General features: G+C 41.8%; 1 protein-coding gene across 3 annotated transcripts in view; it reads left to right on the top strand.

Moving 5' to 3' along the window:
- Window positions 1-25,507, top strand: part of LOC120951037 (DNA-binding protein D-ETS-3) — a 68,199-nt gene that overhangs the window by 9,650 nt on the left and 33,042 nt on the right. Inside the window, exons 1-3 of one of the 3 annotated variants that reach the window (XM_040369520.2) lie at window positions 20,833-21,670; window positions 23,520-24,071; window positions 24,388-24,438. In XM_040369520.2, the coding sequence (XP_040225454.1) occupies window positions 23,990-24,071; window positions 24,388-24,438 (133 nt within the window). In that variant the 5' untranslated portion in view covers window positions 20,833-21,670; window positions 23,520-23,989. Of the gene's footprint in view, window positions 1-20,832; window positions 21,671-23,519; window positions 24,072-24,387; window positions 24,439-25,507 lie in introns of those variants that run through there. The other 2 variants (XM_040369521.2, XM_049606989.1) reach the window with 2 other exon arrangements.

Here is a 25,507-nt window from a genome sequence, read left to right as displayed (position 1 = left end):
TTTGGAGAAATAATACATAAAAGTAGCATTTTTGGTTTATATTTACCTTTTGTTACTACGATCACCAGTATTACTACTACCAGGCGTGACCCTACAAACGGTAAAAAAACGCTTGCGTAAACCTCAAACCATTCACACACTCTCATAGACTAATCTCTCCTCTACAATCACACACAGTTTCGGGATATCAATCGTTTTTGTGCCAAAAATTGAAATCGATCCTATTAATTCTTTAGACACAAAAAAACGAAAAAAAAACTATAAGGTACCAACCGAGCCAAAACCAAAGAAAAAAAATGTAACCTTATGTCAACCGTGCCAGCGGGTCAACTGATGTGCATTTCCTGGTGAGGCAGATCGTATTCTTTCCGCGGAGCAGCCACGTGCGCAACTAAAGAGTTCTCATTGTATCGACAAAAGAGTAGCTTCGCGCTGATGTCGCGTGCGATGAAAACACACTCGGGCTCGGGAGCCTGCTCGTGAGCACTGTTTGGTGCTGAGCACGTGTGCCAGTGCACTTTGATGCAATTTCCCTGATAATTTATGATCCGGGTTTTTGAAGGTTTGCGAAAGCAAGGAGGCACACGCTTGAGAGTAACTCATCCGTGGCAAAGGTTTGCGATGATTTGCGGGATAATTTATTTGCGTCGGGATTTGTAATGGATGAATGTAATGTTTTGATCAACCGAGGAAAGTTCGCGTACGGTTTGGTGAATTTCGAATGTTTTATTGAGTCATTGAGCTCGGATTTGAATAGTTATAGTTTAGTTGCTTATTTTAATTGAAGTCATTTCATCAGTATTTTTTTCCTATTAATCTTAGACTAAGTATTATTGATGATCTAAATTTCCTGTATAGTAAGCACACTGCTTCTATCTACTAAACGTAATAAATAGATAACGTAGAAACGTAAAGGCCGGGCTACATTGGTCGTACTCGCAAGTGTAATTTTTATTTTCACTAGCGCATCTGGCGACGACCAGCGCAAGCTAGATGTCGGTATAATTTGTGTGTCAAAATTATCCATACTTGGTGTCTCATCAAGCTTCGAGCAGGCTACTTGTATGCCGTATGAAATGTTTATAAACGTCCATAAATTGCAACAAAATAGACCGTTAATTGTTGTTGGTGGATAAATCGTCATTCACACAAAGCGCTGGCAACATTTTTCCCCATCTTCCAACATCTTTCCATCATTGGGTAAAATTATAGCCTCCTGGACCCAAAACACTTTTTGACAGATAAATTATACCAGCCTCTAGCTTCGACCCGCCGCCGCTAGATGGCGTACGCGTTCACAAAAATTACACTCAGGAGTACGATCAATGTAGCCCGGCCTTAACGCAAGTAGAAATATAATAAGAAGTAAAATTTCAAAATTTGCATTACTTTAGGCGTACGTTTCCAATAAACAGTAGTGTTGGACAAATTTGATCCAGATTCATGATTCTGAATGAATCTTTGAAATGATTGAATGATTCTGAATCCTGATTGCGAAAAATCATGAATCTCCAAAAAAATTTGGATCTCGGAAGACTCATGAATCTCGAAAGATTAATATATCTCGAAAGATTCACGAATCTCTAGGAATATATGAATTTAAAGATTCATGGAGTTTGATCTTTTCATTATTCTTCTTCTTGGAGTAACAAACTACGTATTCATGCTAGCCTATAAAGGCTATCGAGACTTCTTGACAAGTACCACGCAGCCGGATAGTTTGTTTTGCTACCGGGAGATGGTCCATGCGAGGTTTGTACTTACGATAGGCGGGATCGCGAAAATTCAATACTTGAAAGATTCATTAATTCCTGAAGATATACAAATTTTAATGGATTTATGAATGTATTGGATTTATGAATCCTTGGATATTCATGAATCTTTGAAGAGTCGATTTGAGATTCGAATCGCTCTTCACTGAAGATTCAAATGAATGAATCTCAACGAAAGATTCATAGCACTCAACACTCATGAAAAGTGCAGAATAAACGCATCGTTGTTTAATAGAGGTTGCAAATGCTCAAAATAGTAAAATAATTTTTAATTCGGTTTTTAATAGCCCGATCGTCTACTTTTCTCATGCCAAAAAATATTTGTTTCTCACCTTCTTGAACAATCCTCAACTACAAAAAAAAAACATTACTCGCACTACACATTAATGCATCCCGGAGAACAATCGAAGTACCATTAATCCATTGCAGATCATTAAATGAAACGAATCAATTATTCGCGGGACTGAGATTCAGTTACTTCCCACCCAATTTTCTCACCCAGCCAGTTCAACACCAGAACCAGTAATTCCCACCACTCTCCAATTCCAACCATACCGAGCACCCGTAAATCATAAGTAATGAGTGCGTTACAAATCGATGCTACTTCAGCCACTTCAAGGGTTCCCTTTTGGTTGGGAATGGCCAAAGATACACCCAGCAACACAAACAAACATGCGAGTACCACTTTCAGCTTCCAGCTATTATCCTTCGCCACCGCTCTCCATTATGCACGCCGCTTAAGGACCCTCGGTGTAATTATGTTCGAACCGAAACGAACCCAATGTATGGGTTGGGATTGTACTACCGCCGACCAAAATGATCGTGTGAAGTGCGCGACGGGGTAGTCCGTTGGTTTTTTTTGCTTCATGCGTTACTAATTGAGAAGCGTGCGGTCTCAAGATTTCCGTCCATTCTGGTTTGAATGTATGGAAACCGGTGGCAATGTTTTCGGTTCCTTTCGGCCGGCAAACAAACATTTGAATAGACATTCTTTCAGCCGGCGAATGCGCCTTTCAAAAACTCCATGTATCATTCGTTCTTTACGTGTACGAAGAAACAGCCCCCAAGGACATTTGAAATTTGCATTAGAAAAGAATCCGTCCGGTGGCTGGCGAGCACGATTGATGGTGGAAAATGGAAATCGTAACATTTTACCAAACCAAGAACAGAGGCAAGCATCTCAAGGAAGCTCCAATTTACAATCCTCTCTGGCCCGGGGGGGGGGGCCCTCCGTGAAAAGTCGGAAATATCGGATGTTGGTAATGAATTTTTATGTCTTCTTCTGTTTTCAACCACTCTGGAAGGGGAGTACAGAACCCCCGAAACGAACCTATAAAAGAAGGAATTATTCAAATGTACGGCATTGCCAAAAACTCCACCACGGCTTTCATGTTCCCGTATCCTCGGTAATAATAGCAGTGAAACGAAAATTCATTATAGTCGTGCCACCAAACTACCTGGTAGGAGAAAATGAGGAGAAAATATAAGAACAAAAAAACTGTACCCAAAATTTACATCGGACATTTTTGGCAAAAATATCTGCAAAAAGTACAACCAGTACAAGCTATGGGAGGGCTGGGAGCTGCCTCAACCGAAAGGACACCTTGGTTTGTTGCTACTGAAGGGAGGAGCACAAGACGAGGTCCTACTCAGCTCGGTAGGAGCAAACTGGTACTCATTACTTGCGGAAAGGCTCGTAATTTGAATAAAAATTTCCATTTCCATGTTTTTTCATACCAAGTGAAGCTTGTTCGGTTTGTGTTTTGTGTTCTTTTTATGCATTCCCGTCTGCCTTCCTTACATGAATAAGAATTCCAATCATTTCTTTCGACTTTGGACGCTTGTATTCATTCATATCCGCAACGAATAGCTCACGAGTAATATGATTCGAGTGTTTTCATTCAAATTTTATTTGAATTCCTCTAGATCTTTTTTTTTTGAGAAATGGGAATGTCAACATGATGAATCGATGGCTTTTATAATGCCACTTCTATTGTATAGCGTTTAAGGTTACAATCAGTAGTAGATGGGCTGTATGTAGTGGGGGAGAATTAAGTTTTTTTTATATTTTATTGATGGATAAATAATTTGTATTAACACGCGCTTTTATCTTCACTGTTTGCGCCTTGAGGTATGCAAAATGTGTTTTAAAGCATTTATCTATTTATTTCATTTTTTAATGTATTGGATATAGCTAATGTTTTTAAAAGTTGGTACCTTTTATATAATGTAGTATTGAATTTATTCATCTTTTCATCATCTTTAGTTTACTGAACTTCCACAGCACCATTGACTCAGGTAAACATTTCCCGGATTAACTATAGGCAGAATTGTTGCTCAAAATGTTAGCTAAGTGCATCCAATGTCTTATTTAACGCTTCTCTTTAAAATTAACAAATATAGTTCTTAATTATAATTTAAAATAGTTATAAACAGGTATGAAAATATAATCTGCTTATATATAATCTGCTGAAAAAAACTGATTTTTATGCTCGAATCGTACCAAAAAAATGTTAAAATGCATATAAGTATTAAATTAAATTTTAAAAAACCGAGTCATCAAATGTATTTAAGCTGAAAAAAGATGAAATTTAACTTACTTGGATATTCGAATTACGTGAATTCATCGGAAACCCATAAACCGCGCATCTTCGGAACAGACTGTATATTTATGCCTTAACACGTTGTCTGCCACGTCAGCCACTATCCCAACGGGACAAAAGTAGAAAGCTTGGAGCAAAATAATCGTTTGTCTCCCTCTATCCTCTATACCGCGCTTGCTTGCACTCATGCGCGAGCGCTCGAGTATATTCTCTCAGAACTGAGCATTCGCAGTTCAACCCATGCAGTGAGAATGTATGTGTTAATGTACAGCGAAATTTGTCTCTGTATCTCATTCCCCCACCCCCAAAAACCACATTCACTCTCCGCGCACTCTTAAAATTTTGGCGCGCACGCTACGTACAACACAATACAAAAGGTCGTTTTAACCGCGCGCACTGATCAAAGTCGCGATGGTTCAATCGGTACGCCGACGCTCCATGTCAGAGATTGGTGTGAAGAAAAAGTTTTTCTGACCAAATCGACAACACACACGCGACGACACACATCGTCACATCGACCGCCGTCGATGGAAGTGTGATGATCTAAAAATAGATCTGTGGGGCGAGTGAGAAGGGGTAGGGGCGTAGAACAAGAACGTGTAAGCGTGAGTCGTCGCGTGTGCGTGTGTGTACACTCAAGAACTCATTTTTTGCTCTTTCCTGGAAACCACATGTTTCTACATTCTTCTGATTTTAAGCAACAAAAGTAGAAGGGGAAGTAGAAGGCTACTTCATTTCTACTTTCCTTGCTACTTTCGAGCGTGTTGACTCGCTTGGGTAGTGGCTGACACATTACACATCCCGCCATGCAATTGACAGCGATTTGCGAGGGCGCGCGAGGGCTTGCACGCCATACAAGTTCACCGCCCCAGAGCCCTCGCATTAAAGAGCTTGCGAGCCTTGGTAGTTTTTTCACACCTAGTATTAGCAGTTATAATTAAAGCACCCCGAGAGCATTTCAAAAATCCACAAAAATTGAAATAGTGATCTTGTCGCCCAATACTACCGCACACAAAATAATCCTTGAATAAAAATCAACGATTTTTTAAAATACCATAAGATTTCGAGCACATGAAATCTTTCGCAACCCTCGCATTGTTTGACGGGATTGTAAAAGACGGGATTGTTATAAGAGATAAATTTGCACGTATTTGATCGGTTCTTTCACAATGCTTTTTTTTCACGGTTATTGTTTCTTAATTTTTTTTTTAAATATCAAAATGAGTTTCTATTATGTTTTCATCCGATCCGACATCCGATTCCCTTGCAAGCAGCAGTTGGAGTCGGAATGTCACCGACTTTTGCGAAAGGTAAATAAAGGGAAGGGAAGGGAGGGGAGGGGGGTTCCAAGAATGAAATTCCATGGAATTAGCTCAACAAACGACATTGTGGAGCGACTGAGACAACAAAGAGAATTGGTGAATTTGATTTAAAAGAGAAAAAATGCAAAAGCAAATGCAATCGTTTCAAAGAGTGATTCCGTGGCCTGACGGGGCAGTTCAGTGGACATGTATGGTGGCAGACAACGTGTTAAACAAGAAAAAAGATATTTTGCAGTGCTGTTTGCCTAGTTCTAGGCGCACGGACAATGTTTATAAACATGTTTTTTTGGGCCGTGGATTCCACCCAATTTTGTGTACGGAGTTCAACATTTGCCGGCTGAAATGACGTCATTTATTCATAAAAATCCACATCAAAGTGGAAATATTTGTTTAAGGAAGTTTCAGCACAGAAAACTAATTGATTTTGAAGTGCTGAAATAATTAATTGTACATGATTGTCACTACTCAATTAGTTGGAACGAAACTGTCAGTTAGGTATGGAGAGTGTAGCCCAGATGATGAATATATTTGCAAGAACAGGTTGAAATTTCAGGATTTTAACTTGCACTGAGCACTGTTAATGCAAAAAGACACCGTTTTTGCATACTTGTAGGCGGTTATTGACGAAAAATGTGTTAATATACTAAAACATGTGAATGTTGTTTGTTTAATTGATTTTTTTTTTGTCACAACAGTTGAATTATTAAATTTAACCTTACGCAATGCCAATCCAGCTTAACGGACTAAGTTACTACAAAATGAAACACACGCATATTAAACTAAGCAATGAACAGTCTTTTTAAAGGCTAAAACTGGTGAACTGATGAGCCAAGTCATCATTTGCAAAAAATCCACCTCCCCCATTACTACCACACATCCCACCCACAGGCATCAACACACATAATTGCGCCTTCCGTGTGCCATCGCCAACGGATGACAAATGGGTGCGTAAATATTTTGACAGCTTTACTCAGCGTACGCAAGCATCGCTGCCCTTTTCAGGCACGCTTTCTTGTGCCACTAATGGTCGCACGGCTCAGTGCATCCCAAAATGTTGCCCAGAGCAAGGTTCATTTATCATGCTGCTAATCACTCGCCTAGCAATGATCATCGCTCTGATCATCAATCGTGCAAAAACGGGAAAAATCAAACCTCATCGACAAAATGGCTACGTTTCACATGGTTTCGAGAAGCATGACATAGAGTTAAATCGCACTGGTGAGAAGAAAAAAGTACTCCCTCCCAAACGAATTAGTGGTTGAGAAGCAACCGGCACAAAACACAAAATGGCCGTAGCACTCAGACGTGAACAGCACGAACAGCACGAACATCATTTTTCATCCCGCTCGAAGACGGCAGTACCGGTGAGAAGGATGAATGGCTTAAGATGGTTTCCATCGCAGTTCATCGCGATGGAACATCATCACGCCGATTGCAACATTTGCCACAGCGTTTCGGATCCATTTTGCTCCAGCTCAGTCTACACTTTATCAGCATCGGGGACGAGAATTTACTGCCATTTCGGCCGCACGTTTTGCACAGCCAATAATAATCAATACCGCCCCGGTGGAGTCGCAGGCGGAAACGGACCTCCGAAAGGACGGGTTTTACGGCACGGATTGGGTTCGATAGAGCGCTTTCTTCGTCGTTGTACGCTTTCACCCGTTTCTTTAGCCCTGCTAGGGGAAGGAAATTGTGTGTCCATTGCCTTCGAGCAGCTAGCTTGCTAACGATAAGCCTAAGACGCGGACAGAATAGCGAAAAGCAGGGTAAACGCGCCCTCTCGGGGTCGCATTAGATTAGTGCGTTAGATTTGTGCACACAAGGACAGGGTATCGGTTTGCATTTTTTTCGTTGTTTAGAAGCGCTACGTTACAAAGATTTTGATAACCCTTGCATGAGTATAATTTAATGGAAAAAGGCTAATAAAAAAATAGATTCAAATTCACAGATGTTGGGCTAAAAGCGAACGTAATAAAACGAACCTTATCTTAGCGGAGCAGCGTCTTCATTTTCTTATCCCCATAATGGCAAACATTTTTCGCTGGCAAATAGTAAAATCGGACAGCTTTTCCCCATGTCCCCGCGCACACACACACACAGCCAAACCGTTCGCCTTTCGTCTATTATTTTCCCCGGACCGCCATAAATCATCTTTTACTAACAATGATAAATGGATCGCGCCCGTCTTTCTTTCCTTTTTTCTGCCCTTTTGGCGGGCTCGTTTGGCTTCTTGTTGATGGTTGATTTGACTATCCTTTTTGTGTGTTTTTGCTTCTTCTTCTTGCACAGCTTCGAATTTGGAGGGCGATTTTCTTGAACGATTCCGAACAATCGTTTATCTTTCTTCACCGGTTGGCGTTTTTGGGGTGGCGCCGATCCAACACTTTTAACAGTGACCGAGCGAATTCTTTACTGTGTGCGAGGTACACTAGAAGAAGCTAGCCAGGAGCTTGGGAGCGTGAAAGAGAGTGTATTATCAGTGAAATTGGAAGTCACGGATGGTGAGGGCAGTGTTCGGTTTGGTTATATTTTTACTATTTATCGTCCGCGCTATCGCGTTCGAACCCGAGGATGAGCCGTTGCTGAGGAGGTATGGCTGGCTGGAAACATGCTGGATCATGCTGCGGGAGCGGGTGTTGTAAAGGCGTATCATAGCACCAATGGGAGCAGCATAAGCACAATCCACTAAACGCTTGACGGATCAATCGATACTAATGGGGTTTTTATTGTCAATACTAATGATGGGAAGGGTTTTGAGGTTGGAAATTAGGCTAAAAGACGTTTGATGGATTGGTTCTGTGTTACGAAGAGCATTAAAAATATTAAAATACATATAACCTGAACTGTTTGGGATAGTTTAAGGAACGTATTTATCTGAAATTCTCATTTCATAAGGTTTCATAAATGGTTTAAGTTACAAAGCAGTAATTTCACCCTGTCGGTGGAACAAGGTTGTGTTTACAACATCCGATTGACAGTTGCGTTCCGCCATAATAGATCTCGACAATGGATTACAAATCTTGCAACATATCAAAATAGTTTGATTTTCTGTAATAATACTTCTAAATGAGTACTAAAAAAAGAGTTTACTACATTTACAAAATATTTGTGTTTCAAATTTAAAAAAATCAATTACACATGATGTAACTCATAAATAAAGTTTAACCGTCAACTTTCGAATTCCAAGATAGAAAACCAGAATAGTATCGTAACAGGTCTCATCAATAATATTTAAATTAATCCATTTTTAAATAAAACTAAATTAAATATCTATCATTTATTTTAAATTAAATAAATATTTTCTAATTAATTGAATTGGAAAAACTGGTAAATGATAACTTTTTTATGAAGTAATGAAAATTCATTCTTATTTTGGTGTTAAAAGAGAATAACTAATAATGTCTAAAGGTTCTACGATTAATCTTATTTGCATTAGTTTTTAACCAAACTCAAAAAAGAAATAGCAGTTAACGTACGAAAAAAGGTATTTATGACCAGGAGAATGTGTAGCAAATAAATCCCGCTTGTGACCCACGCACTTGCCCGCTCAAGTCTGCAAATTGACGCACAGCAAAAAGCTAAAGCAGCAACACATAATAGGCCTTCCCCAAGGGTGGACTTTTTCGCGCTCCTGCCTCTACGGTTGCCCGGTTGAATAATTAGTGCCGCTAAAACGCTTCTGACATAATAATATTTACGATTTTCCGCGAAGAAGTGTTAACATAAATATTAATAAAAACGCTTTCGCCAACGCAGCACGGGTGACAGACGGCATGGCCGCTGTTGTAGGGTTTTTTTGTTGTGCTATTTGTTTGCTCCCCTTTGCAAGCGGTCGCGGAATGTTGGCGACTTGGAACGTATCCTTACACTTTCCCAGGTGTTCCTTTTTAATCGCTACATAAAGCGACAACGAAACGGAGAAGGAAAGGGTCACGCGGTCAAGCTCGGTAAGCGTGAAATGAGCGGAAAAAAAGGAACACACAACGTTGAAGCAGGAACACGGAACGGCCAGCATGAACGCCTATACAGTTCGGTGTTGACGTTTGGCGAAATTTTCCGCTGCCAAATGACCCTCGGTGGCCTAGACGTTTGCCCAGACTGAATTAATTAGTTGAACCCCGAATGGTCCGTCCCGTGATCCGCCCGAAACGCGATCTTGATGTACCATCGGCACGACATCGGCCGTACCGAGGTGGCTTTTCCGATTTCCCACCATCTCAAACGGGATTCAATCACCGCCTATCTCACGTATGTACGCTAAAATAGCTAACCAACCGACCGGTGGGAATAGTCGATGCCATAATTTCTTCGACCCAAAGCCCCCACGGAAAGGGTTAAATTTTTCAATTAAATACAAAACTGCACTTCCCGGCACTACTCTTACACGCTCTGACCGATGGTCCGATGACGTTCCTGATGTCGATCATAAATCACACTCACCCAATGTAGGGCAGGGTCCGTCTTTTTTTGCTTTTTGCTTCATTGTTTTTAGCCCATCTTGCTTCGTGTGAACGGGTTACGCCTCGACACGCGAAGGTATTTAAAATTCATAGCTATTAAATATAATTCAATTTTTATCTATCACCCCTTTCGGTCCGGTGGTGGTGCTGGTGGTTGTAATTTCCACCGAAAGGGTGTGCATCCCGGTGCAGCTAGATGATATCGCGCGAACGGTGGGAGGAACAGGGTAAGCGGGAAAGGGGAGTTTTTAAAATCACTCATCACGATGTTTGATTAATGAACCTTTTTTCTGGAACGCTTTACATGGTAAATTTCGCATAATTTCATTATTATGTTATAGGAAATACATTGCTTGTAAAGGCGTGTTAAAAAATAACACATTATTAAACTGTTCCAACTTATTTAACCTTTGTTGTCTAAAAGCATGCTACAGCTCTGCATTAAAATAATTCATTTTCTGGCGAGTCATAGTAATGAAGGATAAGGATTTTCATTATATTAAACAACTTAAAGAATCACTTTTGCTAGAGTTTGTTTAAATATTGTTTTTATGATAACAAAATCCAACTTCTGCTGCTGTTCGTTCAAAATTGGGGTAAAATTAACGTTTCATTTTGTTGCGTGAAATATTTCCATGCGCAAGTAGTTGCTGCTATCGCTCAACAGATGGCAGCACTAAAATCACGCGTGCTTTTGCTGAATAGAACTGGAAAAAGGGCCAATATTTAGTTTTTTTTTTTATTTTTATCAGTTTGTTTGTTATTTTTTGGCTCTTAGTTTTCAACCTCGTCAAAGATTTGTAACACTTCGAGTTGCATATGTTTCACGAAACTCTATTCTTGTATGATTCATTTCTTCAGGTATTTAACAAGTTAAATTGTAGCTGGCTCAATTATTTGGGTGATCAAAAATGCTTTACTAGAACGATGAACTGGAACTATTATTCTATAAGACCGGAAAAGTTTGATTTCATACCAAATCCTTCCTACCGTTACAAAGACTAGGACGAGGACGGTTTAATTGTACGTCTTGAAAGTCCGCACATACCAGAAATAATCATGTTTATATTCAATCCAAACGATGACTGTGTGCCGTCGAATCTCGAAAAAGAGTTTTAATCTGTTCTAAAAATTAAAATCGAAAGCCAAAACGTTTTAAAGTACTTCAGCGCATCGTGCAGATTTAATCTGATGAGAACCACGAGACTATTCACTACAAGTGCCGTACCGAACCAAAAACAAAAAACCCGAAACATCGATTAAATATGACCTTAACCACGCACGCACATAGGCATCGGCTGGCGAGAAGAGACCTTTTAAGTCCGGCGCGCCCGGAAGCGGAAGGTCGTTACTTTCCCACAGTAACTTCCTACCTATCATCGCCGACGTACAGCAGCACCGCACTCACTCAAATGGCTCACTCACGCTGCCCAAATAAATCTCGGCCTCGTTGTCAGCTTCCAGATTTACGTTCCACGCAATTCCTGCAACATCTTCGTACCTTCTGCATGTCGTCACGGCCGACCGATTGTTTTCGCCTTGCATGCACACACACACACCCCACCCAAATGGTAAACAATAATTAAAAGTCAATTGTTCGAATCAGACATTATGGCGAAGGAGGAGGAAAAAAAAATCAGACCACCGCTCCCTGATTCAGCTTCCCGTTCCCGTCACACCGGCAGTGACAATCAGTAACAATCGATTCATCGAGGGGAACGGGATATATCTACGGTATCTCATGTTGCAGTGTGTGTGGTATAATACCTTTGTGCCTTCTAAATTACTGACACACTTCAGGCAGGGTAGGTCGCGAACACACGCGCCCGACTACCGAGTCCCTTTTTCTCGGCGCGCGCGATAGTGGCCGTGGTTCCCACGCCAAAATAACGCAACACTTCAGCTAGCAACAATCGTGCCGACAGTGCATTATCTCTTTTCGGGTAGTGCTTTGTTGGTCGGTGTGCGCACCCCTCCTGCCAGAGGAATTATCGCTCAAAATATTTGGCAAGCAGGGGTCGCACAGAAAGTGACAGATTAAGTTTTCACATGCAATCGATTGATGTACTTAGTATGATATATTTAGCTGCATAACATAAATATCTTTTCTATACATTAAGTAATGTGATATTTTAATTTGAAAGGCATCAAACTTCAAACTAAGTTATTATTTTTAATTATTCAATTTAAATTTCTTTATCATCTTCATGATCAAATTGGAATTAAATAGCAATAAACGGGAATAACAAAAAAACCTAAACTGTTTCTTTAAAAAGCTGCTGCAGAAATTTAGTACGCACTGTATATTATTCACTCTATCAACCTATAACACTGTCTTGTATTCGTATGTAACTTCACTGTAACGATACACACAAAAAACAGTCTCTATCGAAGTGAGAATCCTTCCGACAAAAACTGCCCGCTTTTCTCGCTTTCCCATGGAAAAACCCTCCCTTTGTGTTACGTTTCCCAACTCACACCCCAGCTACGAACCCATGCACACCAGATACACTTACCAGCCACAGCAGCTCGCACTAATCGATCGTACGCGACCGAAACAATACTCACCATTCACCACCTCTCCCACCCCTCGCGAAGAGTCAATTGTGTTCGGGGCGATTGTTAGCAGACAATTGCATTATGTCCTGGATTCCTTCCCCTCACACCTTCAACGGTCTACGGACAAGCGCACAGGAACAAAAAGACCACCAGCCGGGAGTGCAATGAAAAGGGGTTTTTCCTTCTACAGAACCGAGCCCCGTGAAGCTGTTGTTTATTTTATTTAAATCTTTAAATTGTGCGTACTGTAAACATGATTAGACGAGCAGGCAAGCGGCAAGCAGCAATCAAAACAAACACTACCAAACACGCTTAGTATGCGCGAGCTGTCAAAACCGGTGAGCTGTCAAATGAAGTGAAGTACGAGCCGACACCTGCTTGGATGTAAAGCGTGTCCCGGATTTTGCATGCTTTCCGTTGCGCTTCATTTGATTTGAAATCGAGCATCGTTTATGTGAGGACATGTGGTGAGGGGTTGAAAAGCAAACTCACGTTTTATCACAAAACAAGGTCCTTTTTTGCATTTTAAGGTTTTTTTTATTGTACTAAAACATGCCCATATCAAGCGACTCAATTTTATGATTTTCCTCAAGTGGTAGTGTCATAAAACCGCTCACTCACCCAAAGCCCACCATCACTTCGCGTAGACTTTGTCCTTGAAAACAGGACTTTAGAAAAAAAAATATCCTCCATATCACGCGCAGACATATTCGCTACGGGTGGAGAAAAGAAAATATGTTACGACTGATATGAGCCCGTGAGTCCCCGTTTTGGGACGATGACAGCTCCATGGTGCACAGTGGAAGGACAAAGTAAAAGCAACAACGAAGAATCGTAACGCTTAAAAATGGTCGCTCAAACCATCAGGAGCTTCCCCAACAAATGGCAAGTGATAAATATTTATATATTTGTTATAAAACCGTTCGGAGTCAACCAGCGGAACGGTACGCACCTCCTGCCAGTGCAAAAGTGTCACGCATGCTTGCAGGCGGGCAGGAAAAGCACGTCCGTGTGAGCAAGAAAGGAAGAATTGAAGCAGAATTGAATGTGCAAGTGTGTGGTTCCATAGAAGAAAAAAAAAACGGTTATTGTTTACTTTGAAGATGTCGCACGGGTTTTGCAGGAGGAGTCGGTTAAGTGTAGCTCGCAAGGGCTGCGATTTACAGACGCGCTGGGCTCCGCCATCCTCCGCCCTAAGCGCCCTAATAATCATCATCATCCATCTCACCGGGGACAGTATGTGGCACGAGTCATTTTACGATGATTCGGCAACCTTTGCTGATAATTTATCTTGTTTTTTTTTCTCGTTGATTCGTACCGTGCCTCTACTCTTTCCTTACGCTCAGGCCCCTTTTTTCACATCAACATCGTAAGTGGTGATGTGGAAAATATGTTACTTAATATTTATGATCGCCACCCCGCGGGACCAACACCAGCAACGGACACACACACACACTCCGTCGCTTCCATCCCATTTCGTTGGGAGAAAAATCGATTTACTGTACACAGGGGCAGAGGCAGAGCGACATACAGCGTGGGATTATTATCTCACACAAGTGGGATGACTTTCGGGCTGGAAAAGTCACCGGCTTCAGATTCTTATGAATTATTGTTGCGCTGCCACCACCACCACCACTACCACCAATGGTGGATTTTTGATACCGAGTAAGGGGAAGCAGACATTTATCCGATGTCTCTATGAAAGGTCTCTTCCCGCTGGACTGAGTGTCTGTATCGTGGACCCTTCAAATACTACCGTGCAGTACTGGTAAGTGTGTGAGAAAACTGCTTTACAGGCGCTTAGGGTCCTGCTGGGATTGAATTTATTGGTAAAGAATAGATAGTTTGTGAAAATTGTGATGAAATTTAATCTCTTTTGGCAATGTAATAGATACCGCTCTTGAAGGTGACTATCGGTTGAGTACGAACTATTTACAAGTTTTTGGAAAATATTTGATTAATTTTTTAAAATTAACTATCTTTTTATATTATACGTTTTTATATTAATTTATTAATGTACTTATACGTTTTTTTATTGAAGTTGCTTACTTTTGGCTATGAAAATATAATGGTCGTCACAATGCCGTGTTCTGCGAGCATTATTGTCACCAAATCTCACAAATGCACCTTACGCTCTCTCCCTTTTCTATTCGTTGCTAGGATGAACTTTGCCTTCTTTCTGTATTTCTTGGTTTTGGTGCAATGTACTTGAAATGATCCTATAAACCATGCTCATAAAACCATCTGTTCAACAAAATATCAAAGTTGTTTGATAAAAAATATTAAAAAATAAAATAAACAATTTAAATAACGTTTTTAATGCTCTAACATCAAATTAGAATTGACTATAAACGTGTTTTTTATTTTTCATTTTTTTATTTAAGATAAAAGTTTAATAAAATTCAATTAAAAGTCATAAATAAATAGAAAACGAATACAGAGAATCAAATTAAAAGCAGCTGCTAAGAAAACATAACAAGGGAATAAACATTAAAACTAAAAAACTGATTACCAACTGCTCAGGAAAACTGCATAGTTCGTTAGATTTCATTTCACAAATATTATAAGTATTAAAAATACGCAAAAATGCTAAAATAAACTCGTAAAAAAAGTAAAATCGGAGTGTTTTATATTGTAACAAAAGTTAATAATTTACGATTTTCATAATAAATAATATTCAAATCAAATTGTTTAAATTTTTAAATTTAAAAAAAAATTTAAATTTTTTTTTGCTTCTTATTTTTGAGAAAAAAAAACTATAATTTCTCCTTATCCTCTTTATTCACCTAAAACAGCAATAAAAAATGTCAACAACAAAAAACAATTTCATCCTCTTTTCAAAGCAGCTCATTCATAAGTAGCGCTTCCAAAAAAAAAAAAACAAGATAATTCATTTTATCATTCTACTTTACCACGTCAGCAGAAAACAACAACCGTACGCTTTCATCTTGACTGGACTGGTGTAATTTCCTTTTCATCTATTTCTTTAATTAAAAAACTTCCACGCCGTTGTTCAATTAGCGTTACTCGCTTTGTCTTTTGCTTGCCCCAGCGAACGCTCTTGAACAGAGGAAAGGTGATTAAAAGCATGCCTAATTATTGTGAGGACTAAATGTTTTCGGGGCGAATTATGATTGGATTATGTTGACATTATGACACACTTTTTGATGGCCATGCGGATCACCACGGATCTTCAAAATGATTCGCGCGGGATTGCTTTAGAAACGCACTGACTTTGACTTTATCCTAATCGGTCTCGCTGCATATGGTTTGCGAGACGCTATTAATGCCAGTTTCGCAGCCAACAGAAGCCAATTCCCAGGACGCGCGTATCACTTACCCATCCCTATCTGGAGGGGGAAAAAGCGCTCTCATCCACCAGTGTGTGTGTACAGTTCAAGCCCACTCGAGAGCCGAAAATGCAAACACTACCGAAACCCATCAGCAAGCGAGATGATTAATACTCCCCGCTTGCTTGCTGAGCGTGTGGCTAAACTTTCAAGTGTCATACAGATAATGCACTTCGCACCAACTCTTGGTTGGTTGGTTGGTTGGTGGCTGGCATTCTCTCACCAGCAGGACATTCGCATTATTTTCGCATTATCACTACCGAGCTCATCGTTTGTTTTCCCTCTCCCTTCTATTTCCCCCTCCTCGGAGCAAAGGGACAAATCTTCCCTTTTATTTGTTGCGCTAGCGTTACGGAAAAGGTAGGGACAACACCCCTGCCAACAACGATTTGCTGCCCTTGGTGGTGGTGGTGGTAATGGCAAAACCCGGGTGACATAATCTTGGTAATGATTTAATTAAAAAATCTCTTCCACCGCGAAGCGAGCCACCCGAGCATGCTTGGAACGGTGCCACTGTCGTGTTGTTTTGCCGTTTCTGTCGTGTTTCGGGTTTCGTGCTCACCGGCCAAACAATCCAAGATGGAGAGCAGGCAGTGTTATGGTAGAATTATTAAAAAGAGAAGCACGCACACCCAGTACTGGTAGCATATTTTCCACGTTGCATTAGCCGGTGGGTTAATAAATTGCGACTGCGAGCGAGCAGAGCCCAATATAATCAACTACCATAATTTCGCACGTGGCTCACGATGACGTATGAATGACGCAACGCACGTACCAGCACGTGTCCGTGCGATCCCCCACCCTCAAACCGACCGTGCTGCTTTCGCGCGTCTTTTCGATGTTTTCTTTCGGGGGGAGGCGATCGGAGCCGATATCACCACCATCGAAACAACTTCTAGTCGAGTGGAACTGGATTTTCCATCGCGGGGTTTTGTTCTTTGGCAAGTTGTTTATCTGAATATCTCTCCTGCTGCCGTAACCGAACGCACGGGCCTTTAAGGTCCCACTTGTGTAGCGATTGAAAAGCGTGCAAAATGGCTTAAGTGCTTCGTTACAGTGGAAGATTTAAAGCGTTTATTATGTACTAAATGGGGATTTGTTCGGTTCGATTGAATGATAGTATGAGTGGGAAAAATGGGCAGTGTCAAAATAGAACAGCTTCACTTTTGCTGTACTTGTAATTTGTCGTTTCTGAGCACTAATTCAATGAAAAATAAGAATGTTAATAATAATTATTATGATGATAATCATTATAAAAGCAATAATCGTGTTGAAAAGTGACGAAAAGAACATTATTTTCAATCGTACCACCGTACCGTACTATCAGATTATATAATATTGCAGCCCTTAGTATATTCTTCTTTGGCACAGCAACCGTTGCTGGTGACGGCCTGCCTGTATCACTCACTAGTGGGCTTGGCTTTTATCGACTATACTTATTGATTGTAGCAAGAGCCCGTGCCAAAGCTCTTAGTATATAGTGTATATAAAGCTCATGAGTATCATCAGATGATGCATTAGTAAATATACAATGCTGGGTACTCTAAAGAATTTCTTCCCAGAATCTCCAACGGGATTTTATAGTGTAAACTGATTGGATTGTTTTTATTCTGAACAATTCCTATTAGTACCATGTAGGATACATGGTCTAATTTCGAATATTTTTAGTACACAGATAATTAAACAACCTGCGTTAACATTATCGCAGAAGTAAAACAAAAGCTTGCAACAGCAAAAGGTGAAGTGTTCATGCTGATTTTCTAACACATAGAAAATGTTAAGTTAACATACCTCCTTCTCAACCATTTTTAGTGCTCTCAAGCAGTAATAACTTTAGCAAATACAATATAACACAAAAGTTGTTCAATACTATTTTAAAATATTTGTTTGTCTGATGAACTGTAGAGACTTTGAGTGTTTTAGACTAGATTCGCCTCCTTACATCATTTAAAGATATTTGCAGGATGACATTCTGAAGCTTATTTATATTGATGTGACAGCTATTACAAATCCAGCGGGTTTTATCAAGGAATTTTTCAATTTATTAAGTTTAATTTTTTCCACTGTCAACATATGTTGATTGCCTTGTCATAAGAATACTTAAAGAAAAATATTGAACGGTTTTTTAGCGCATTTATAATTAAAACGCTTCAAATCATTCATGTTAAACCTTTCAGTTTAATTTATATCATACTTAAAACATCGTATTAAATGTATCGTAGCTATTGCAAGTTAAGAACAGTTTCATAGATGTTGAAACAGCTTCAAATTAGATTATTCATTGCGATAATCCATATTTTTCTTAAGTGTTTTCAAAATGATTGCTTAAGATAACGTTATTTCGCTTGTGAAATAACTAAAATAGGATACAAAGAAAATACAAATACAAATTAAATGACAAAATTAATATAAATATCAAGACGAAAAATCATTTTATGTAAATAGCTATGAACGACGGGCAACATAATAATGGCAATCATTGTTTTCATGTGTCCAATGTCCATTGACTGCATTGGTCTCTTTAAATTCTGTTGATCCTAATTATTGATTGGTATTATACAGTATATTGCTCTGCGCATGGTATTTTCTCTTAGCTAGGCATTTGGTTTCTAGGTAAACAAATGTTGTCCATCCTGTGTCTTCAGCCTCTGTGTTTTTCCTCATGTTTTCCTTCAAATCAATTATCTAAAATAATTGAATTCATCATTCTGTTGCAATTTTCCCGGCTCAACTTATGAAAAGGAGGAACTAAAATAAAATCATTTCCCGTTTTCTTTCCCACTCAAAACCATCACGCACCCAACCGGTTCCACCCGCCGGCATTTGGTGTGCAGCTCGTGCTCACAGCAGAAGTGAGAACGAAAGAAGCAACAACCCGCAAAAAAAGAACGCTGCATCTCCACCGTAAACCAAAAACCCCCGACGGAAAGGATCTATCAAGTCACGGAAAACCACGCTTTCCGCCGGAATGTTGTCGGAATAGCGCCGGACGTTAAAACTATGCTTCTGAGCGCGAAGGGAAAACGATTTTCCACTTTGCTCCTGTTGGGTTTACTGTTTTTTTTTTTTTTTTGAGGGGGGAATAATCTTTCCTCCCCACATTCTCTTTCCTTACTTATTGACCAACTATTTCCTGCTTTCCTTCCCGTTCTAAAATTGTTTTTAAAATAAAAAAAGAAACCCCTACCCCCTCACCCCATCTACAGCTTAACTGCCGATCAATGCCGGAAGGGATTGGTAAAAAAACGGATTCTTCTTCTTAAATTAGTACCGATTGCTGACCTGGACAACTATCCCGAGAGCGATGGAAGCCCTTGTAACAGGTTGCTTTACCCGCGTGAGTTTGGCGGGGTTTTTAGTTTCATTCGGTTAGCAGCCGCCATTGCCCGGGCCATTCCGTCGCCACAGACACGCGAGCGCGCAGAAACACACCCATACACACACACACACCGGGATACGGAAGGAACAGGAAACAGGAGGTCATTCCAGTGCTCGCCCGGAACCGAAACCGGAACGTCCCGGTGCCCGGTGGTGTGTAGGAAGCACGACTCGCACGACGATGTGCACGAATTCCCCCGAAACGGCCGTGCGCGCTGCTCCCAAACAAAAGGCGGGACGACCAGAAGCATATCCTGCTGCCGGTTGTTATCTGTCTCCGGTTTTGCGGGCGAGCCCGTGCCTTCGAACAACCTCCACCCGGGCAGCAGCCTGGGAGTTCTGTGAAATCGAAAACCTCCGAAAACGGATATTCCTTGCGTCCTGCCAGCCAGCGTTTGGGGGGGGGGGGGGGGGGGGGGTGTTTTAGAAAGAGAAGGATACAGAGAGAGAAAGTGCAAAAAAAAAAGAAAACATCACAAAACAGCTTATAAAACTCAAAATTTCCTCCTCTTCAGAGTGCAGGAATGGGAGACGGGCAGAAGGACCCCTGACGCACGGGTGAGGAAGGACATAAAGGAAGGTAGCAATCATTTCATTCATTCATCCATCCATCGGGCCCACTCGTAAGGATGTGTGCAGTTTCGGCGCTCGGAAAAGCCTCGTCTGACAAGTCTGGCGGTGACTGTTGCGCATTTTGGCTAGTCGGTCCCCGGGAACTTCATGCCCCTTTCCTTCTCCTTATGCTCCCTTGCTCCCGGAAAATGGGGCTGGAGCAAGTAGTTTTTTAGTAGGGGGAAAAGTGGAAAAGTGAAAACCCAACAGTTTGACCCAAACGGTGCAAGAGAGAGAGAGCCCGCCATTCACAAGCGTTCCTTTTCTGTCCACAAGCCAACGCAAGCAAAACGACCCGAAAAACCGAACGTAGTGTGTAATGACAAATATCCTTGATATTCACACAACCCAACCACCTTCACCTCCCCCCCCCCCCCACAAGAGCAGGAAGGAAAAAGGAAGTGGTTCCAGGATCCGTCTCTTTTCCGCACAATTCATCAAACACCCCTTAGCCCCTTCGGGTACGTCCGTTCCGGACACGGCATTTGCCATTTCCCGCCCTTTTCACGTTCGCTCCCGGCGCCCTGCTCAACTCCCTCGGAACCTCGGAAAATGTGCTGTTTTCCACACACACACACACAGACAGCCCTGGTAGTGCTCCTGTGCCAGCCACTGCGCTATTCCCATTGGTGGTTGCTAAGGGAAAATTTATAGCTCCGCCTTCGCCCGGTCCCGGCGGCAGCAAGGATCGGCTGATGCTGTTTCGCTCACTTCCCTATTGCGTGTCGCGCGAACGGAACGCTGCGTTTACAAGGCTGGATTATCCACTCGAACACGGTGTGATTGCGGCGGGTGATTGAAAATAGCGTCCGCGCACACACACACACGAGGCGCAAGGCGGGCCCGTGCGGAAAAGCGTGAAAAACGAAAATATCCTGCCCTCGGAAGTCGGGTGGATAGTAGAGAGCGTAGGATTCGCGTAAATAGGAAATGGATGACGTTTGTGTGTATGTGTGTGTGCAGGGGTGCGCTGTAAGGATGTTGCCGTTTCAGTTTCGCACCCGCTAGCAACTCGCTCGTTTGGTGAGCGCAGAGTGGTGGTGGTGGTGGAAAAGCGCATTTGGGAGGGAAAATCAAGCTGTATGCACAAGTACGTCGGCCCTCGCTAGTTTTCCGACCCATGTGCAACAGCCAACCAGTGATCGCGGCGGGGGCCACTACTATCCTTCGCAATCTTGATGCGGGTGCTACTGCTGGTGGTGGCAAGGGCTCTTGTGAGGGATTATACGTCTGGTGGGGTGGGAAGGATGGTTGCGAACGAGAAAGCACGAGGGAGAGAGAGAGAGAGCGCGCGCGTGTGGTAATAAAACGGAACCGGAATACAGGAGGCGCAACGAACGGATAAGGATTTTTGTTTTATCGTCCCTCGCCCACGGTTATCCCCGTCCTCCCGTCGTCAGTGTGTTGGTGTGTGTGTGTGCGTGTGTGCTTCCCTTGACGAACGTGACGGTTCGCTGCTGGCAGCGGCAGGAAAACGCACTTAGTTGTCACCACGCGCTACGACCATACGCAGTTGGTTCTTCACCGTTGGTCACGCTGCTCACGACGCACCACCGTTCAAACCGGTTACGCACAGCCTTTCGTTTGGCGGTCGCCGTGACGTCTTTTTGCGTGAGTTGTGCCTTTTCGTGTTTGTGTTATGCTTTGTGGTGAAACTTTGTGCTTGAAGGCTTGAACAGGACGGGCAATAAGGACATCCGCTTTTGGAGAGAAAATTTGTTGGGGATTTGTTGCTCGCCAGTGTCCAGTGACTTGTGCCTAGACGGTTTAAAAATAATTGACAGAGAAAGAAGTGATGGTGGTGAACAGGTGGAAAGACTTCCGGAAGGTACGGAGGTCCTGAAAAAGTCATCCAAACGCAAAAAGATGATAAAATGAACAGTGTTGTTTACCAAGGTGTCTCGTGTCTATTTTCAAGTGAACTGCCTAGAAGTGAAAAAAGAACATTTACATCCCGTTTGAAAGTGACATACATATAGCCCTGCCCTTTGACCTCTTCGACTCTGATTCAATTCTCTCCAGTACCCAACAATTGATCCCAATTGTGACCTTCCAAGCTCTCGGGGTGCATCTCACCGTGTGCCAGCTTGCGCGCTACACCGGACAGTCTCGTTTCCATACCATTGGTTCAACTAGTTTTATGCAAATTTCCCTCTGCCCCCTTTTCCACTTCAAACACACAAACACACACACACACACGTGTGTCCACACCTAGAAGTTGCACATTGTATGGTGGGGATGAAAATATTTTGCAACTCCAGCCCAGTCTATTTTGGTTCCGCTTTTTTTCTTTTCTTCGAACGCGTGTGTTATCATATTTACCACTGCTAGCGGTGCCCCCGACACGCTATCGGGAAACTGGCGCTCTGTCCGGACCGGATCTGGGCCGGATTTTCATCCGGATGCGACGGACAAGTACAAGTAGCAGGTCCATCGTTGAGTCCTGCCTAAAAATAGGAGCCAAGGGAAGGGAAAAGGCGGTACGACGGAAGTGTGTCCGATATCGTTGGGTCTCTCTCGTACTCTCTCTCTCTTTTTTCTCTTTTTATTTAACTCTTTCTCTCTCTCTCTCTCTCTTTCTCTCTGGAGTGTTGCAAAACACGAACGCTAGAAAAAGCCTGCGCAAAAGTGACGCCTTTTTTGCGGTGCAGTCGTCACTAGCCTTTCTCCCACATAGTATCCCTCCCCGATGGCCTCCCTTTTTTCTCTATGGTTTGCCAGGGAACTGGAATCCATTTTTACTGCCCCACGGTGTACGTACAGGTAAGGTACCATGTCCCTTGCACGCCTCATCGGCTTGGGCCCGGCACGGGGATGACCGTCACGGAAATGGAAGGTGTCCGGTAACGGTAACCGGCCAGTTCCGTTACGCTTTTCCTGTTCCACTCAATAGATGCAGCGATGGATCGGTGGACCATCAGCGACGGGGTTTTAGTTTAGAAGGCCCTGGGTCCTCTTGGCAATTGCCGACGCTCGTCTGTGGGGTGTGTATAGCCCTAGTAACGATTTTATTGTTCTAATCTGTACCGAAAGACCGTTCCCCAGTGGTGGGTTGTTTTACAATCACTTTCCGGTACGGGTTGTACAGCATATAAAAAAGACAACAGCAACATGATTCGCTTAAAAATACGCCAGAAAGGAGTGCAGTTGAATAGTTGTACTGAGCACCTCCTTTACCCTGTTGTTTGGTTCGAAGATTTTAGGTCAGTCTTAGGGAGACAATTTGATTGTTGATAACGTTATCACCTTAAATGGTAGTAACACTTGTATCCTAGTCACGGCACCAAATGTTCAAGCTCATTTTTAGTACAACTGCTTTGAATTACTCAAAGCCGTCGGAAATTAATAAAAGCCAAAATACATTTATCTAATAAATGCACAAAGTGGATCATACAACTGATTAACATAAAATAAGCGTACAGGGAACACATTATTTGAACCAATATATTTCTCTTTTTAGTACAAAGTGTGTGTTTAAAATTAAAATCAATATATTGAAATCAGTTTTTAAATCAATGTTAGAGTGTACCAAACTAATAACAATGTTGTTAAGTGATCGTGAGCATGTAGTTCATATAAAAAACAATAAAACAAATTAAACTAGTAAAGGAAAAGCAGCAAAGATAGCTAACGAAAAATATACACAAAAAAGAGTGTTATTGCGATAAAAAGAGTGAAAAACATTATCATAGTTGGTTCTATCGAGTAAAAGTAACAGCGCTAACAGCGGAAAAAGTGGCCACCGCCTTGATATCGAGCTACACTGGTGGTGGTGGTGGTGTGTACGGCGGAAGCATCATCGGTCACGGCGAGCCCCCGGCACCCGGTGTCATCGGTGCGCGGACGGACGGACGGGACACCGCATCCAAGATTCGTCTGAAAGCTGGAAAGGCACGGCAGGGCAGCGTCGAGGACGGTTGCGGCAAAATTATGATCGATATCAAAAGCTCGCCCGATTATCTGAATCGGTCCTCCGGTGGATCATTCGGTAACTTTTCAATGTTATTTGCTGGTAATTATAACGGATAAGCGACATTCCAATGTTCACCGTATACAGCGAGGGCGCGGTACAGAGAGGTTGACGATTTACCTGTTTACATAATTTTAATCGAAATTATTTATATTATTAATTGCTTGGATTCTGAAGGAAATACACAAGTAATCAAATGTCACAACATGACTGAATTATCAAAGCATTCCAATATCTGAACAAAGTAGGCATAGTATGGTTCAAACTATTTTTGACTGTGCGGAAAGACAAACAATGAAACTCTGAAGGTTGTTCTAAATTCGTGCTAATTCACTCCTTTTTTCCATTTCTTTTACAGACTCTTCGTACAAATCGTCATGGGGCTCACACAGCTCATCCCAGAGTCAAGGTAAGCTACCATTAGCGATATAACAACACACATGGCTCAAAAACACACATAGAATACGTCTATTTGCATTCAATCTGACCCTCATTTCTCCAAAAGCGCCCCGAGGCTCTAGGTTTCATAGTTAGTCAACCGAAAATTTCATTATCTTTTCCCCTGCACTTCCCTATCCCCCTCTCAGACCCGGTTTCTCTGCACAATTCGAGTTACTTGGGTGCACTTGCCGTGTCACATCCGCCTCCGCCACCCGGAGCGGTAGAACAACAGGATGGTGTGGAGCAATCAGTGTGAAAGATACTGTTTCTTCGCCATAGCACGGCTCCCTTGTGTGTTTTTTTTGCTGCCAGCTAATGTACAATCAAAACTAAACTAATATCAAAAACAAATGTCACGCTTTCGTGCGCATCCTGCCACAAAGTTCAAAGCGTACACCGACACCGCACGTCGTAGTGCGATAATCCGTCAGTCTTGCTCGGTCGGTTGAAGCAGGATGAGATGTGATCCTGCTACTACTAATACTACTACTACTTCCCCCATTGTGGCACGTACGCCACGCAAGGAGTGGGAGGATGGGGAAACACTTCACAAACAGCTTCGCTTCGTCACTTTGGTGCGGTTGAATTGGTGCGACGATGCTACACTCCCGGGAGCCATTTTGAGCCAACACCGAGCAGGAAAACTTTTCCTCGACGCTGCATGATCTCTGCATCGAATTTTAGACAAATGGTTGGTGCGGTAGGATAAGACTAGTGCAGACAAGGAAGATGTGGTCATACTTTTTAAGTTTCATTTATTTATATTAACAGATCTGTTTTCGTGCAAATATCAAAAGGCAAAATGAGTTTATTTATTATTTAACATTACAGGTTTTCAATTGCAAGATATTTATATTTACATTTTAAGCTTTCATTTTTGGTTTACCGCTTCATTGTTTTATGATCTTGTCTTATCATTAAGTATCATTTCTGCTGTTTATATTCCCATATTCATATATATCTTGTTTTTCTTGTTATATCTTGTGTTTTTTGCTTTCTTTTGCTGTTTTTACATCGTGTTTCAAATTGTGTATTTT

This window comes from Anopheles coluzzii, chromosome 2, assembly GCF_943734685.1.
Source record: "Anopheles coluzzii chromosome 2, AcolN3, whole genome shotgun sequence".
NCBI lineage: Eukaryota > Metazoa > Arthropoda > Insecta > Diptera > Culicidae > Anopheles > Anopheles coluzzii.
This window is presented reverse-complemented; position numbering and strand designations above follow the sequence as displayed.